The sequence below is a fragment of the Spea bombifrons genome, chromosome 5 (assembly GCF_027358695.1).
Source record: "Spea bombifrons isolate aSpeBom1 chromosome 5, aSpeBom1.2.pri, whole genome shotgun sequence".
NCBI lineage: Eukaryota > Metazoa > Chordata > Amphibia > Anura > Pelobatidae > Spea > Spea bombifrons.
Genome location: NC_071091.1, coordinates 43,105,142 through 43,121,739, shown reverse-complemented (window position 1 = coordinate 43,121,739; position 16,598 = coordinate 43,105,142). Strand labels below are relative to the sequence as shown.

The window sequence follows — 16,598 nt, the reverse complement described above, 5'->3', positions numbered from 1 at the left end:
TTACAGGTAGCGTTTTGCCATTTCAAAACCTGTAGGACTGATCAGAGAGATTCCTCCCCTACAATCTCCAGTCTGTTGGAGATTGTGTCCCCCAGCTGCCAGAGGCAGCTTCAGGGACAGGGAGACAGGGTTCTTTGGTCTCCACATGAGTGTGGAGACCAGCCCCCCCACCCTTCCTCAGTTAACCCCTACCCCCCTCTTCCTCAATTAACCCCTTCAATGCTGCGATTGTGTATGACCCCCATCGCAGCATTGCAGGGGTTAATATTAGTCCCCACAAGCTTGTGGGGACTAAATATCAGTCAATGCTGTGCTCCAATGGAGCATCAGCATTGAAAGAGTTAAAAAAAAATGTAAAAAAAAAAATAATAATAATTAAAAACAATTAATAAAAAAAATTAATAAAATAATAATAATAATAAAAAAAATAACAGCACTGACCTGAAAGTCCAGGGTGCTTCCAGGTCAAATGCTGGGCTGATCAGATCGCTCCTGGCCAATAGGAGTGATCGGATCATTATGGCAGCCCACGGATGACCCTGCTCTACAAAGAGAGAGGGGTCATCTAGGGTAATTATGAAAAAACACAAATTATTAATAAATGAAAATATCATAATTATTACCTGATCACTTGTCGGTGACATTTTAAGTCGCTGATTATTGATCGGTCTCCCTGATTGATGTCAGCGGCCTAAACCTGTCACTTACAAGTAATCTGATGAAAAAAAATATTAAAAAAAATGTAAATGCACATGTTCCAGTTTTGCCCTCATAGCTTCCTCAAAAAATGCATGAACCATGCATGTGAGGCCTTGTTGGACTCATGGGATGTTGGTGAACAAAATGTGTTTTCTTCCACTGTTGCACTTATGATGTGCAAGAAATTCAGTGCAACATTGAAATGTATGCGTTAAAAACGCAATAAAATTATTTCCCTGTGAAGTTTGGCAGACATCACTGAAGAAATGGCTAGCTGAAAACTGTCAAAACTACCCTAGTTGAACACCTTGACTTGTCTACTGTTCATAAATATATACTTTTATGGGGTAATTTACATTGGGGGGCTTCCAAAATGTCCCAAATGGGATATGGGCCCAGGAAACCAATTTCTGAAAAATCCAAATGTGAAAACGAAAATGCGCATGTTCCAGTTTTGCCCTCATAGCTTCCTCAAAAATTGCATGAACCATGCATGTGAGGCCTTGTTGGAACCGGGGGATGTTGGTGAACAGAATTTGGTGTTTTTTTCTGCAGTTGCACATATTCTATACAAAATATAATATAAAATCTAAAGCAACATTGCAACATATGCAAAAAAACCAAAAAAATATAAAAATACCTCAAAATTTGGCAGCAATTGGCGATAAAATCCCTGTTTGAAAAGTGTCAAAATGACCCTAGTTGTACACCTTGACTTATCTACTGTTCATAAACATATAATTTTGGGGGGATAATCAGTATCTGTGACAACTATTGCAGTTATTAGACTACCATGCCAAATTTGAAAAAACTTACATTTCAAAAACGTGATGCATGCCTTGCAATATTTGCCTTATACTGGTCAAAATAGATAAAAATCCTGGCCATGTTGGGTGGTTTCCAAATCAGGACAAGTTAATGAATATATTTGGGATAATTTTTTTCCCATTGGTTCAATGTGTGTACAATTTGTATGTATACAAATCTGTAAAAAAATGCGTTTTTTTCATTTTTTCCCCACTTTTTCCAGTTTATTTCAAATAAAACAATGTACTACCCAGCTTAATATGGTTTCAAATGAAAGCCCTACTTGTGCTGAAAAAAACAATATATGATTTGTGTGGGTGCACCAATTGATAAGAGAGAAATTACAGTTGAAGAAAGACATGGCAAAAACACAAAAACGGCTCCGGTCCTTTAGCAACACCCTAGCTTAAAAATCCCGGTCCTGAAGGGGTTAAGCTGTATGATTGAGTCCTCTACGTATAGATGTTTACTTAAATAATACTTAATCCTTACTAAAGTGAAGGACTCAATGTTTGTTAAGTTGAACTCCTCGAGAATTTGATTAAATGGTTTCATCTCATTTACATTCAATATATCTTTAATGCTTTTACCGTGTTTCCCCGATAGTAAGACACCCCCGATAGTAAGACGTATCGGGGGTTTCAGAGGGGTCGGCTAATATAAGCCGTACCCCGAAAGTAAGACATATGTCTTACTTTCGGGGAAACACGGGGGATTTGCCGGGTCCGCCACTCTAAGGGGCCGGGAAGTCCCCACCAAGGCCGGCCTTACGTGTCTGCGGCCGCACAGGATTTAAATTAAAACATCGGGGTTTTTTTTTAACTTTATTTAACATCCTCCATGTTAAATAAAGTTTTTTTAACTTTATTTAACATGGAGGATGTTAAATAAAGTTGAAAAAAACCCCCGATGTTTTTATTTAAACCCTGTGCGGCCGCAGACCCCTAAGGCCGGCCCCTTAGAGCAGGGCCGACCTTTGGGGTGTGCGACCGCACAGGGCGCCACACTCCAGGGGGTGCCAACCTGCGGCACCCGGCACCCCTCCAGAGACGGACAGTAATGTCCGCCGCTGGAGGAGCAGGCTCGCAAGGGAGCGGTATCGGAGGTCTTTAACAGACCTCCGGCTCCCTTGAGTGATTTTAAGCCGGGTTCAACCCGGCTTAAAATCACTCAAGGGAGCCGGAGGTCTGTTAATGACCTCCGATACCGCTCCCTTGTGATCTGCGCGGCAACAGCTGTTGTGCGCCGGGGTTTCTTGTCAGATCCCGGCGCACAACACTGAAGCCGCGCCCACCGCTGTCCGTGCCCTCTGAACCAGGAAGAAGACAGAACTGAAGAAGAGGAGCGAAGAGGAGGAAAAGAAGCTGAAAGAAGAAAGGAAAGGTAGGAAAGAATTAAGTGAGAGTGGATTGGTGTATGTGTGTGGATTGGTGTATATGTGTGTGGATTGGTGTATATGTGTGTGGATTGGTGTATATGTGTGTGGATTGGTGTATATGTGTGTGGATTTGTGTATACGTGTGTGGATTTGTGTATATGTGTGTGGATTGGTATACGTGTGGATTGGTAGGTGTGTTGATTGGTAAGTGTGTGAGAGTGATGGGTGTTATGCTGTACCATTTCCAATGTCTTTTTCATGATCTAATTATGCTCTAAAAGTACATCATAACTCCCATCACTCTCAATTTTTTCCCAATATAAGACATACCCCGAAAGTAAGACATAGTGGGGCTTTTAGGGATAAAAAGAAAGTAAGACACTGTCTTACTTTCGGGGAAACACGGTATTTCTAAAGTTATTCCATTTCCTTAAATTCAAAAAAGAGATATTATTCTGTAATGTTTCTAACGGCGCTGATGGAATAATTTTATTTCTCATCCCTATTCGATGTTTAAAAGAATACCAAAATATCACTGAACTTTTAAGAGAAATGGGAAGAGATTCCGAAATTTTATGAAATCTATCATGATGCATCCATAATAGACATTCTAAATTAGGCAATCCTATTAGTTCTTGTTCTATGCGAAACCAATCTTCGTTGGTACTATGTTTATATTGAATCTTTAATGTATGCAAAAGTAGACTGGCCTGTACGTATCTCCCCAAAGAGGGCACGTTTAGACCCCCCTTGATTTTATTTGCATATAAGATTTTCCTGGAAATTCTAGGTTTCCTATCTACCCAAATAAATTTCTCTCTATTTTTTTGAAATGTTTGTATCCAATATTCCGGGAGCTTAATAGGGATCATTCTTAACATATAAAGCCATTTGGGGATTATATATATGATTTTATGATATTTATTCTGCCTAGCCAAGACACAAAAAGTCCCTTCTATGCTGAAATTTGTTTTAACAATTCCACTCGCAATTTATTATAATTAATTTCAATGATGTTAGATATCTTAAGTGGGATAATAATGCCTAAATAATCAATCTTATTCATTTCCCATGAAAAATCATAGACTTCTTCCAAATTTTTTCTTATCGAATCTGGGATACATAACATCACTGCTTGTGTCTTTCTTGTGTTTAGCTTATAGTTAGATAATTTACTAAAGTAAGATATTTCTCCCATTAATGCATTTAAAGAAAAAACTGGGTCATATAAATTTATCATAACGTCATCTGCACATAAACTAATCTTGTTTTCTATGTCTCCGATCTTGATTCCCTTTATATTACCATTGTTCCTGATCCTGGATGCCAAGGGTTCCATAGTAAGTACATATAGCAATGGTGCTAGCGGGGAACTGAATCCAATGTATCCACATTGACTAAGGAAATCGGTCTATTTCTGTGTCATCTTTACCGGGTTTTGGAATTGGGAGGATAGAGGCCTCTAACATACCATTAGGAAAATTATTGCTGTTTTTGATATTATTAAATATATTTGTTAATTGGGGAGATAATTTAATAAACTTTTTATAGAATAACGCTGTAAAGCCATCTGGTCCGGGGGCCTTATTTAATTTTGATGATTTTATCGCCTTCCAGACCTCATCCTCTGTGAAAGGTTTGTCCAACGGTATCACATGTTCTTTTGAAATTTTAGGTAATTTAGAATCTAATAAATATTTCTTAATAATTTCCCTATCCTGCTGTTGGTCGGAAATATTATATAGGGTTGAATAAAATTCACCAAAGGCCTTTCCTATCTCTTTCGGGCTGTATAAGTAATTATTTCCATCTTTAATTTTAAATATGCGAGCTTTTAAATTTCGTTTTTTTAATTGATTGGAGAGTAGTTTATCCACTCTATTACCAACATAGTAGAATTTTTGTTTCATTTTAATTAGATTGTAGTTCGCTTTAGAAATAAGAATTTCTTCAATATCTTTTTTAGTTTGTATCATGTTAGCAATAGATATATCATTGGGCTGTTCTATACACTTTCTTTTTAAATTACTCAATGAAATATATAATTCTGACAAGTTTTTTTTTTTACCATTGTTTCTAATAAAAGCGGCTTTTTCAATTAAGAGTCCTCTCATTACGCACTTATATGCTCCCCATACATTTCCTAGAGTTACATCTTCTGTCAGATTTTCTTGAAAATATTGTTCAGTTTTTAAGGAGAGGTGTTCACAAATACCTTTTCTTGCCAATAAAAAATTTCCCAATCTCCAAGATCTAGGCTCATATTTATATTTCTTTGATTTTTCGATCCTCTGTAAGGTGCCATTAAGAAAATGAATTTGCTTTGAATTAGGGGCATATATATATTTAGTATTGAGTATAGTCTATCCTCCAATTTACAAACGATAAAGGTGTATCTGGCACTATTATCCTTCTGTGTATATAATATCTCAGATCTAATTTTATTAGAAATTATAATGGCCACGACTCGTTTCTTTTTATGTAATAAAGAAGAATATTCTTTTACTGTATATTTTTTATTATTCAGTCTTCGCCGAGTGCATTAGACGGAATCCAGAGATCAGAGGGATCACCGCGCCAGGCAGAGACAAGAAGGAGATAAAGTGCTCGCTCTACATGGACGACGTGACCATCTTCTGCGCAGATCGCCGGTCGGTGAGAGTTCTCGTCCAGACATGCGAGGACTTCAGCCGAGCTTCAGGAGCAAAGGTCAACTGCGGGAAGTCGGAGACCATGCTGTTTGGGCAGTGGGACCTGACTTCTGAGCCGATCCTGTTTCCCATCAAAAACGACTTCCTAAAGATCCTGGGAGTGTGGTTCGGCAGAGATGGCGCGGCCCTGAAAAGCTAGGAGGAGAGACTCAATAAAGTAAAGCAGAAATTTGGGCTGTGGCGCCTCAGAGACCTCACCATCGAAGGGAAAGTGCTGGTGCTGCGCAACGAGATTCTTCCCTTGCTGCAGTACGTGGCTCAGGCCTGGCCCTTGCTGGTCACCATTCACCGAGCCATCAACCGAGCGGTTTTCCATTTCATCTGGGGCTCCAAAATGGACAGAGTAAAGCGCGCAGCGATGTACAAGGAACCTGGCAAGGGAGGCAAAGGAGTGCCTGACATCCCTACCATGCTGAGGGCCTTCTTTGTGTGCAACTGCGTGCGCAGGACTCTCAGAGACGTAGTGAAAGGCTCTGCTGGTAACTCCATGTCTCGCTTCTTCCTACTGCCCCTGTGGAGGCAGCTCAAGTGGGAAAAGTGGGACAGCTCCGTCCCTTACAATTGGACTATGCCCTGGTTCTACTCGGACGTGGGTTTTGTAAGGGAGCACCAACTGGAGGGAGTTATACCAGACCTGTGGTTACCCCGTGTGATCCACAAGCTCATCAGAGCCAAAGACACTATCGAGAACATCCCAGGGCTCCCTGACGCCACAGCCAAGACTGTCTGGGCTAACGTGTCGTCGAGCAGGCTAACCAACAGGCATAAAGACATTGCATGGATAGCCATTCAGGGAGGCCTCCCCCTAAGGACATTTATGCATGCCAGGGGGCTGCCCACAGTGCATTGTGGAGGAGGAGAATTCCCTTCACTTATTCTGGCAGTGCCCGTTTGCACAGGCTTTGTTCAGAGCCCTGGAGCTGGATCTCAAAGACTATCGAGAGAAAGTACCTGTCTTACCACTCTGTACTTTTTCCAGGAAAACGGACTTTTTCCAGGAACACACACCGAGAGCGCCATTGACGACGCTTGGCGCCTCATGTGCTGTGTAAAGGACGCTCTATGGTTTGCCAGGAACCGCCTGGTGTTGAGGAGGGAGCAGGTCACAGTCCGTGACTGCCGTAGGCTTATCCACATCCTGTCTATTTTTCTATACATGTATATTTATCTTGTCTTTTTTGTATGCAATTTAATAAATAGTAATTTGAAGAAAAAAAAAATACAGTTTCTTAAATCAACAGGTGTAATAGTTTTTACTGTGCTTCAGGTCTATATATATATATATATATATATATATATATATATATATATATATATATATATATATATATATATATATATATATATATATATATATATATGCAATAAAAATATAAAAATTGCCAGAAAAAAGAAATTATGGAATTAGAAAAGGCGCAAAGGTGGGCCAAAAAATTAATAAGAGGATTTGAAGATCTTAGTTATGAAGAGAAACTAAAAAAAATTGTATCTATTGTATATATGCTAGACAGCGTGGTAGAGGGGATATTACAAAACTGTCTAAGTATGTGCATGGCCAATATAAAGAGCTCTCCAGTGACCTGTTAACAGAAATGAACAAAGAACCATAAGTTACATTCTGATGAGTAGCCGTTTATCAATGAACTAGCTATATGTCCAAGAAAGTTACCAGTATGGTAATCGTATTGTTATTTTAATAGTAAGTATACTTTTGAATTGTAGTATTACAAGACAACGTATTTCAGACCTTACCTTAGTTCCTGTTGTTGGCACAAGTCCTATAGCGCCCATGTAAGTACTCCCAATTGTCTTGATTTTTTCAATGTCTCTGTAGTACTCTTTTTCCATTAGCTGTACCAAAGCAACAATTATGGCACTCTTAGTCTCAATACATGTAATTATATAATGTATACATGTAATTATATAATGTATAAGGCTTACAGTTCTTTCTTTTTTGATTTTTTCCTTCAATAAAACAATGTATTATTCACAAAACACCCTTATTGAGGGTTTTTACTTTTAAGCAGTGAAAGTTAGAGTAATTTTTGCTATCAACCCTTGTGTCACCCAAAGCGTGCTTAAATGGACCTCACTCCCTACCAGGCAGACTTAGAAGTAAAGGGGGCTCATGTTTTTTTTTTTAACTTAAACTCCCATCCCCAGGGCATGGATGGGGTCTGTCCCTCCTAATGGGGCATTTAAATCTCCAAAGGGTAGATATTTCATTTAACCACTCCTTCCCATCAGAAGTGGAATGGGTGGGCACAGCTTTTTACAGGTTTATTACTCCCCATGAAAGAGGCGATGATGTGCAGTGCTTCATTATGAAGTAAAGAAAGCGAACCAGTGAAATAAAGTACCCATTAGAGTCACAGTGGATATCCAGATCCCCAAAACTACATCTTCTTAGACAGCACAAAAAGGAAACGTGAAACTTGCTTCCAGCCACTGAAGTCTTTAAGTGACATTTCGATTCACAGACAAAAAAAAGAGAGTGGCTGAAATTCACTGGCATAACTACAGGGATCGCTGCGATGGGGCCTGTGCCTCTATAGGGCCTGGTGACAGCCCTGCGATACCTCATTTCTGTCTCCTTATACCAATTCAAAATTGTAAAATGAAGCGATCCAGGTTTGGAAGGGCACTTTAACGACCCCGCAGTGAACTCAAGGCTGCCCGCACAGTATGCAAGCAGCCGGAGAGAAAGCTTCAGGAACGGGGAAAGGTAATGCAGAGTAATATGTGCTCCTCATGGATCTTTTCGTTAGGTGTTCCATTCGTTGTTTGCTTTTTTTCACAGCCCCCCAGGCTTTAGGCTGTCAGCCCTCCCCTGCCCTGGGATTAGCAATCTACATGATTGTACTGCCCTAGCTCTACCACCAGAGATGATTTCCTAGAGGAACCATTGCTTTCCCCTTAAAGAGTTTATGACAAGGAATATTGTTTGTCAATTCTCCGTTTGTTGAGACATGCACAACCGTAAAACACATAGATGACAAGGTCTTGATGTACAGTGTGCAATGAGTTCTACAATACAGATAAAAGCGGCAAAAGCGATCCACAGTGTCAAACAGTAGAATAGACAAAGTCGGGTATATAAGAGGATCGTGTTATTACCACATACCAGAGTCGCGTGAACGCCATTGTCGGCGGAAAAGGCATAATGGAAAGTCCAGAGAATACAATGTAGCGACATATAGCATTACAGTGTATGAAACGAGAACAACAAAAAGGAAAACCATGTCACTGCACAGTAAAGCCGTTGAAAAGTTGTACAATGCAGCAGAACTATAAGTAGAATGTCAGTCACACAATATAATTAGTGGTCAGTATTAGAGGCGGGTGTAGCCGCCGGGGTAACCCTGCTCGTTAACGCTTGGGGAGACCGCCCGCAGTCTAAAAGGCCAGTCGAAGTCATAAAAGACACCCAAGGGAGCCATTTGAGGCCATTCTTATATTCACGCCCTTGAGACGCGGCCACCAGATCCTCCATTTGGTAATTAAAATTGACCCTGGAGGTCTAGGCGTATGACAAGGAATATTGTTGACCACTATCACGTGCATATATAGATGGCTGTTTATTTCATACCACTGTTGGTAATGAGCAAAGATTGGTAAAAGGAAATGAACTACTGGTTGGGATATGTTATAAACCACCTAATGTTAATAATGATGAGGAAGAACAGCTGTTAGAGCAAACTGAGAAAGCTGCACATCTGGGTAATACGTTAATTATTGGCGATTTTAATTACCCGGATATAAATTGGGATAGAGGGACTAGTAGTTCTGCAAGGGGATTCAGGTTTTTAAACTTGTTAAATGACACCTTCATGTCACAACTGGTACAAGCACCAACTAGAAAGGATTCTTGTCTGGATCTGGTGATAACAAACAATGTTGATCTTTTGTCTAACATTCAAGTGGGGGAGCACTTGGGTAATAGTGATCACAATATGGTGTCTTTTGAAATAATCTCAAAAAAGAAATTGCCCATGGGGAATACTAAAACATATACCGTATTGGCTCGAATATAGGCCGCACTTTTTCCCCCCACTTTAAGTCTTTAAAGTGGGGGTGCGGCGTATATTCGGGGTCTAGCGCCGGGTAGGCAGCGGGGTTAGGATACAGATCCCCGCAGCGGTGCAGGGGACCTGTATCCTACTCTTGGATGTGCTCAGACCTCCCCTGCCAGCACTTCCCACGGCGGGACTGTCAGCACGGGAGATTGTCTAAGCGCATCGCGCAGACGTGCCGGCAGCGGAGGCTGTTGATGTTTTTTTTTTTTTTAGGGTGCCGCCTATATTCGGGTGCGGCCTATATCCGAGCCAATACGGTAATTAAAAAAAAAACGTATTGACTGGCATAAACTCTTTAGGGATAAAAACACTAAGAGAAAATTGAGAATTTTCTAAAAAATATTAGCAAGGTACACTTCTCAGTATGTACCACTAGGTAATAAATATAAAAGAAACAAATTGAAACCAATGTGGCTTAGTGGGGAAGTAAACCAGAAAATTACAAAATAAGAAAATGGCTTTTACTACATTTAAATCAGACAAATCAGAGGCATCCTTTATAAGAAAAAAGGAAGCCAATAAAGCATGCAAAAAGGTGATTAGATGGGCTAAACTAGAAAATGAGAGTGATCGCCAAAGAGAACAAAACTAGCCCCCCAAAAATCTTTAAGTACATAAAGTGTAGGTTCACTAAAAACTATTTTTCCACAGTAAGGAGGAACCTATGGCAATGGATATACATAAGACTACTAAAAAAAATTCAATGTGAATCAAACTGTGACTGGATGGCTCAGGACAAGGTGCTGCAGCAACTAACGAAAGTTAATGTAAAAAAAGCTCAGGGGCCTGACAGTATTCACCCACGTGTACTTAAGGAGCTTAGTCAGGAAATAAGTGAACCTCTGTTTCTAATCTTCCGGGATTCTTTTCTTTCAGGAATTCTACCAGAGGATTGGAGGAAGGCAGATGTGGTTCCTATATTCAAAAGGGGTTCAAACTCTGTGCCCAGGAATTATAGACCTGTGAGCTTAACTTCTGTGGTTGGAAAGTATTTGAAGGCTTATTAAGGGATAATATTCAGGAATTCATTGGGAGGAACAGTATTATTAGCAAAAATCAGCATGGTTTTATGAAATACCCTAAATGTTAGTGAATTAGGGATAACAACAAATGAGAAATAAACTAGGCAACAATGTGCAATGTCAGTCAGCAGTTGCTAAGGCCAGTAAGGTATTGTCGTGTATAAAAAGGGGCATCGATTCGCAGGATAAAAATATAATGTTGCCTCTGTATAAATCAATGGTAAGGCCAATCCTTGAATATGCTGTGCAATTTTGGGCACCTATTCTAAAGAAGGATATCATAGCACTAGAAAGGGTGCAGAGGCGGGCTACAAAATTAATAAAAGGAATGGAGCGCTTTAGTTATGAAGAAAGGTTAACAAATTTAAATCTGTTTAGTTTAGAAAAACGGCGCCTCAGAGGGGATATGATAGCATTATATAAATATATTTGGGGCCAATACAAACCATTGTGTGGAAATCTGTTCATAAACCGATTGAAGTATGTTCAAACCAGTTTTGTCAGATTTCTGCCTAGCTAGAAACGTAACCAAATGCTGAGAAGTATCCATAAACCTGTCAAACATGGTAAGTTGTTTTGTAAGGTTGATGAACTGCTAAACAAAAAAAGTTTAACCATTTATGGAGAAAACCAAAGGTCATTCTAAGATACTGTATTGAAAAATAAGCAACCATCAACTTTTTAACATTAATGATCTCACTGAATCAATTAATATTGAAACAATAACTAGACAAGCTAGGAATGAAGTGCATATTAATATTAATTAATATTAATTAATGGAGATTCATTCTAAATTATTCTAGCCTTGGTGCCTAAATAATTGTACCGTATTTGCTCAATTATAAGACAACTCTGATTATAAGACGACCCCCCAAAATCTGAATATTAATTTAGGAAAAAAAAGAAAAAGTCTGACTATAAGACGACCCTATCGGAAAAAAGTTTTACCAGTAAATAATAATTCATGTCTATTTTTTTTTTTTTTTTAATTTCCTTTAATTTACCAAGCTGCCCCCAGTTATGCTCATCTGCTGCCAGTTATGCACATCTGCCCCCAGGCATGCCTTATACCCTCCTATATGCCACTCTGCCCCATGTTATGCCTTTTAACCCCCTATATGCCACTCTGGCATATAGGGGGTTAAAAGGAATATCATGGGACAGAGTGGCATATAGGGGGACACTTACATACCCACCCAGACACTTACCTACCCACTGAGACACTTACCTACCTACTGAGACACTTCCCACCCAGACACTTACCTACCTACCCAGACACTAATATACCCACTCAGGCACTTCACTCACCGCGATGCCTCAGCAGGCGCTTGCTGCAGCTCCCACGGGATTACAGCATGACTCTGTGTGACCCCGCTAGGCCCCGCCTCCTCCAGAAAATTGAAGAGGTCTACCGGATCTGCTTTGGGACGGCACAGTGCTGCCGGGTCCCGGTCCTGCAGCAATCTCCCCAACCGGCTCTGCTTCCCCGCAGTGGGCGGGCTATCCCGGGAGTAGGTAGGTATGCGCGTATGCAACCTCGGCTGCTGCCGGCACTTTCGCCGGCGCTCGGTGATAGACGCCGGCAGCAGCTGAGGTTACCGCACAGGAGGATCCAGGTCCCCTGCAGCGATGCGGGGGATCTGGATCTTAGTCTAATACTCAGACCTCATTTGAGGTCTGATTAGAAGACGACCCTGATTACAAGACGAGGGGTATTTTTCAGAGCATTTGCTCTGAAAAAAACCTCATCTTATAATCAAGCAAATACGGTAATTTTAATAAAGACAGGGGGCGAGTATTTTTTCCACAACTAGGTTTGGATTACTTCAGACCCCTGGGTCTTCCAGACGGTGCGTGGGTATCGGATCGATTTCGTCTCCCTGCCACACCAGGTCCGGAAACGTTCCGGCGAGAATGGGGGGTATCCATCTTCTGCGGGACCTTATGTCGGAGGGAGATTCGTTCACCAGGTGGACCTCAAGGACATTTTCTTCAATTCCGCTGGGGCAGTAAAGTATGGCAATTCAAATCGCTCCCATTTGGTCTCAGTTCTGCCTCCTGGTTTGTCACAAAGCTCCTAAAGCCAGTGATGGCTTTCTTCTGATCTCTAGGTATCCGATGTATTATTTATCTTGACAATATCCTTCTTTTTTCCAGCTGTCGGGAAACCCTTCGGGGTCAGACAGATTTCATGGTTCAGATTTCAGGAGATCTGCCCCCTGCTCCCTCCACTTACCCGCGCGTGTGGTGGTCTCCTTGCGTCTTCCATTCAGGCGATCTTCCCAGGTCCTCTACACTACCTTGTACTTTACTCCCTTAAGGCTCGACATCAACGCAGGTTGCCATTGTATGATCAGCCGGTCCGCCTTACCCCAGAAGTAAGCTTGGAACAGGCGTGCAATCTTCGGTTCCAAACCAGATTTTGTCCTGGAGTCCGACGCCAGCATGCTGGGGAGCAGCTTCCCTCATGGAGGCGACTGGTGGACGTTGAAAGGGAGTTCCCTTCACATAAATTGCTTGGAACTGATTGCAGGAACCTTTGCAATCAAGAGCCTTTCGAAGGACCAGTCCAATTGCTGTGTTCTCCTCCGGATGGACAAGGTCTCGCGGTGCGGTACATCAATCGCTTGGGGGGCACCCGCTCTCAACGCCTCACAGAACTGACGAAGGACATTTTCAAGTTCTGTCTGGATCACAACATCACCCTGCAGGTCGAATATCTTCAGGGGGTGGAGAAACTCATGGCGCACTAATTTTCAAGGCACTGGAGGGAGGTAAGTCACTGGAGGCTTCACAGACATCTAAGGGTAATTCACTACCTTCAGCGAGCTGGAGGGTCCCTGGTTCTAGTAACTATGCTCTTGCATGCACGGCCATGGTTCCTGGTGCTGCTTGAGATGTCAATCCAGGATTCCCAGGCCTTTCCTTCTTTTCCATCTATCCTTTCGGACCCAGACGGGCAGGCTCATCCCTGCATATTGGCGGGGGGGGTCGATCGTTGCTGGTGGCTTGGACAATTTCTCAGGTTTATCGGAGACCGCTCAGTCCTTGCTCAGGGAGTCCTGGGCTCCAGGAAGTCTTACCAGTCAGCTGTGAGAAGCTGGTCTGCTTGGTGTGTGGGACAAAAAGTGGATCCCCATTTGGCCCCTGTAACGCTCATCCTCAATTTTTTGGCTGACCTTTTTAGAAAGGATAAGAGGTATCGAACCATTAACGTTTTTCGTTGGGCGATCTCTTTGGCTATTAAGGTTGCGCAGGTGAGTCGATGCAGAGAGATCTCCCTTGCTTTGTCGGTTGTTGAAGGGCATCTGCTTGTCTCATCCTCCGGCTGCTCGCTATGATTCCTTGTGGGATGTCGCAGTGGTTCTGGACTTCTTCCAGACGATGAGTGTTTGTCTTTAAAACAGCTGTTGACTAAACTTTCACTGCTTTTATGCCTTTTATCGTTTCGGAGAGTCTCTGATGTGAGGGCTTTCAATGCTCATGCTATCTTTTTCCCCGAGGGGTTATTTTCCGTGTCCATAGGAGGACTACGTCCCTTTCTGTGTCCTATCCGTATTTGATCCTAAACTATTTGTCGCCAGGTGTGTTCGCACGTATTTGGCGCATACAGAGGTGGTTAGGCCTTCTTCTCAACTTTTGATCTTGTATGTCAAGCCAAGTTTTCGGCAAGTTTCTGTTCCTACGTTAGCCAGGTGGATCCATTGGCTTCCATTCTTGACGGGCTCTTTTGGGGCTCATTCAGTTAGGGGTGCCGCAGCCTCCGGGGCCTTGGTGGATGGTGGTGCGCTGGGTGATATTTTGCGGGCGGCAGATTGGTCTGGTGCTTCCACCTCTCGTACCATCTATTTTCGCCTGTTGTCTTCGGCCTTTAAACTGCAAAATACGAAGCCTCCTGTCTTGCCTTAAAATTCTAAATTATTCTAGCCTTAGTGCCTAAATAATTGTAATTTTAATAAAGACAGGATACACTGGAGTCAAGAATTTCCCAATTAGGATTTTATTACTGGTTATTCTATAAGTCTCTATAAGTCTAAAAATCTAGAACATCCTACTGCTAAATCCTATCGCTGATGATGACTGTAAAAATAAAGACTTGCAAATCTTTTTTTTACTTTTTTGTATTCAAATTTAAACATACACAACTGTAATAAATACAAACATATACATATATACGTATATAACGCTGACTATCTAGTTAATTCTCTGACTGGCACTCTGACTATACGAGTATTGCGATACATGCCGAGTCCGGTGATCTTGAACACTACAGGTGCGGTAAGTTCTCCTTATAATTATTTGTAATTACACATAGTATAAATGTTAGACACGTTATCTCTCTGTTATGTCCGGACGAAAGTCTGAAAATAAAAGACTGAAACGTTGACTTGTAAAACAGAGCTTCTTGAGATTTATTTGAAATCAAGTCCCACGAGTGCTGCCAGCTATTCTTGGAACGTATATACAAACATATACAGTTATACATAGATTGAGCAATGTTAGTAACAGCCATAAATTAAGACCATCGACTAAATTAATCTCTACAAATCTGAGCCTAAGGATTAGGTATTCACATGTCCCTAACGAGTAGTTACGGTAGCATTTGAATATACAATGCAGCGTTAAGTTAGGGCCTTGAGGGCTGTATTTGTAAGAACATTACAAAACACATACATCCATCGGCGGCAGCGAAGGAGGTCCCCAGAGGTTAAGATCAGCAATATGGGAAGGTCACCATAACAGCGATCCTATTGGGGTATTTTTCCAAATTTGTTTGCTAGGTAAGTATAAAATAAGTAAGGCTAAAAAACCCAAGGATTAAATTGAAGTAAACCTATAAGGGGTAGGTAGACTGAATATATTTGTGCCAAGAGGACCAGGTATCATTGTACTTCACAAGATTCTGATTTAAAGAGAAATAATATCATTACATGTTTGCTTGGAACGTGATTTGGTTAATAACCTCGGCCCACGTTGGAGCATCCTCATTTCGCCAGGCTCTAGCCATACACATTTTTATAGCAAGTAAGATATTAATTGCTAATAATTTACATGATACATGAGGAGAGTAAATCCAAATGAAAAAGCCAGGTATATGAATGCAGCGAGACTTTAGTTTTTAATATATAGGAAAGAAGATTGTTAGCTTCTAATTTATTATCGGCTAATTTACTGCATGCCCACTAGATATGAACTTGTGTTCCTTCCTCATTTCCACATCTCCAGCATAAGTTAGAGGTCAAATTAGAGAATCTGTTTAGGCGGGAGGGAACTAGATACCATCTATGCAGTAATTTATAAAACATTTCTTGAAGATTAACTGAATGAACTGCCTTCATTACCTATAACCATACATTAGACCAGCTTTCCATAGGAAAAGTAATCTCGCAATCACTTTGCCATTTCTCTATTGACAGAGGTAGTATATCGTTTTTATGTATATCAAGGTATTGTGATATCCTAGAAATTAAATTTGTTTTACACTGTTTTTTAATAAATATGTCAAGTTCTGATGGTGGGTGGACCACCCTGGATCTCAGAAAGTGCCTCACTCTAAAGTATGAGAATAACTCGTTATCTGAGAGTAAGAACCTGCCCCGAAGATCCATAAAGCTCAAAAACGAGTCATCCAATTTCAAATCCCCAAGTGTCAAGATATTATTTTGCATCCAGCCTGTTAAATCAATATTCTGAATATAGTAAGTAAGTGAACTCTGCTTCTAAGCCTTGCATTGCCCTAAACGTATAACTTGTTTTTATTGCGTCAATTATAATTAGGTTCTTAAAGTTTAGTTGTCTCAAAATAGCTGGACTAAGCCAAAACAAATTAAATAGTTCATGCTGGTTTGTCTGGATGCGTTCGCAATTCAACCATCCAAGATTTTTATCTTTTTTAATATCACAG

General features: G+C 41.0%; 1 protein-coding gene across 1 annotated transcript in view; it reads right to left on the bottom strand.

Annotated features, from left to right (window-relative positions):
• ADCY1 (adenylate cyclase 1) overlaps positions 1 to 16,598 on the bottom strand; it is an 854,652-nt gene that overhangs the window by 137,402 nt on the left and 700,652 nt on the right. Inside the window, exon 18 of the mRNA XM_053467783.1 lies at positions 7,348 to 7,446. Coding sequence (XP_053323758.1) covers positions 7,348 to 7,446 — 99 coding nt within the window. The remainder of the gene's footprint in view (positions 1 to 7,347; positions 7,447 to 16,598) is intronic.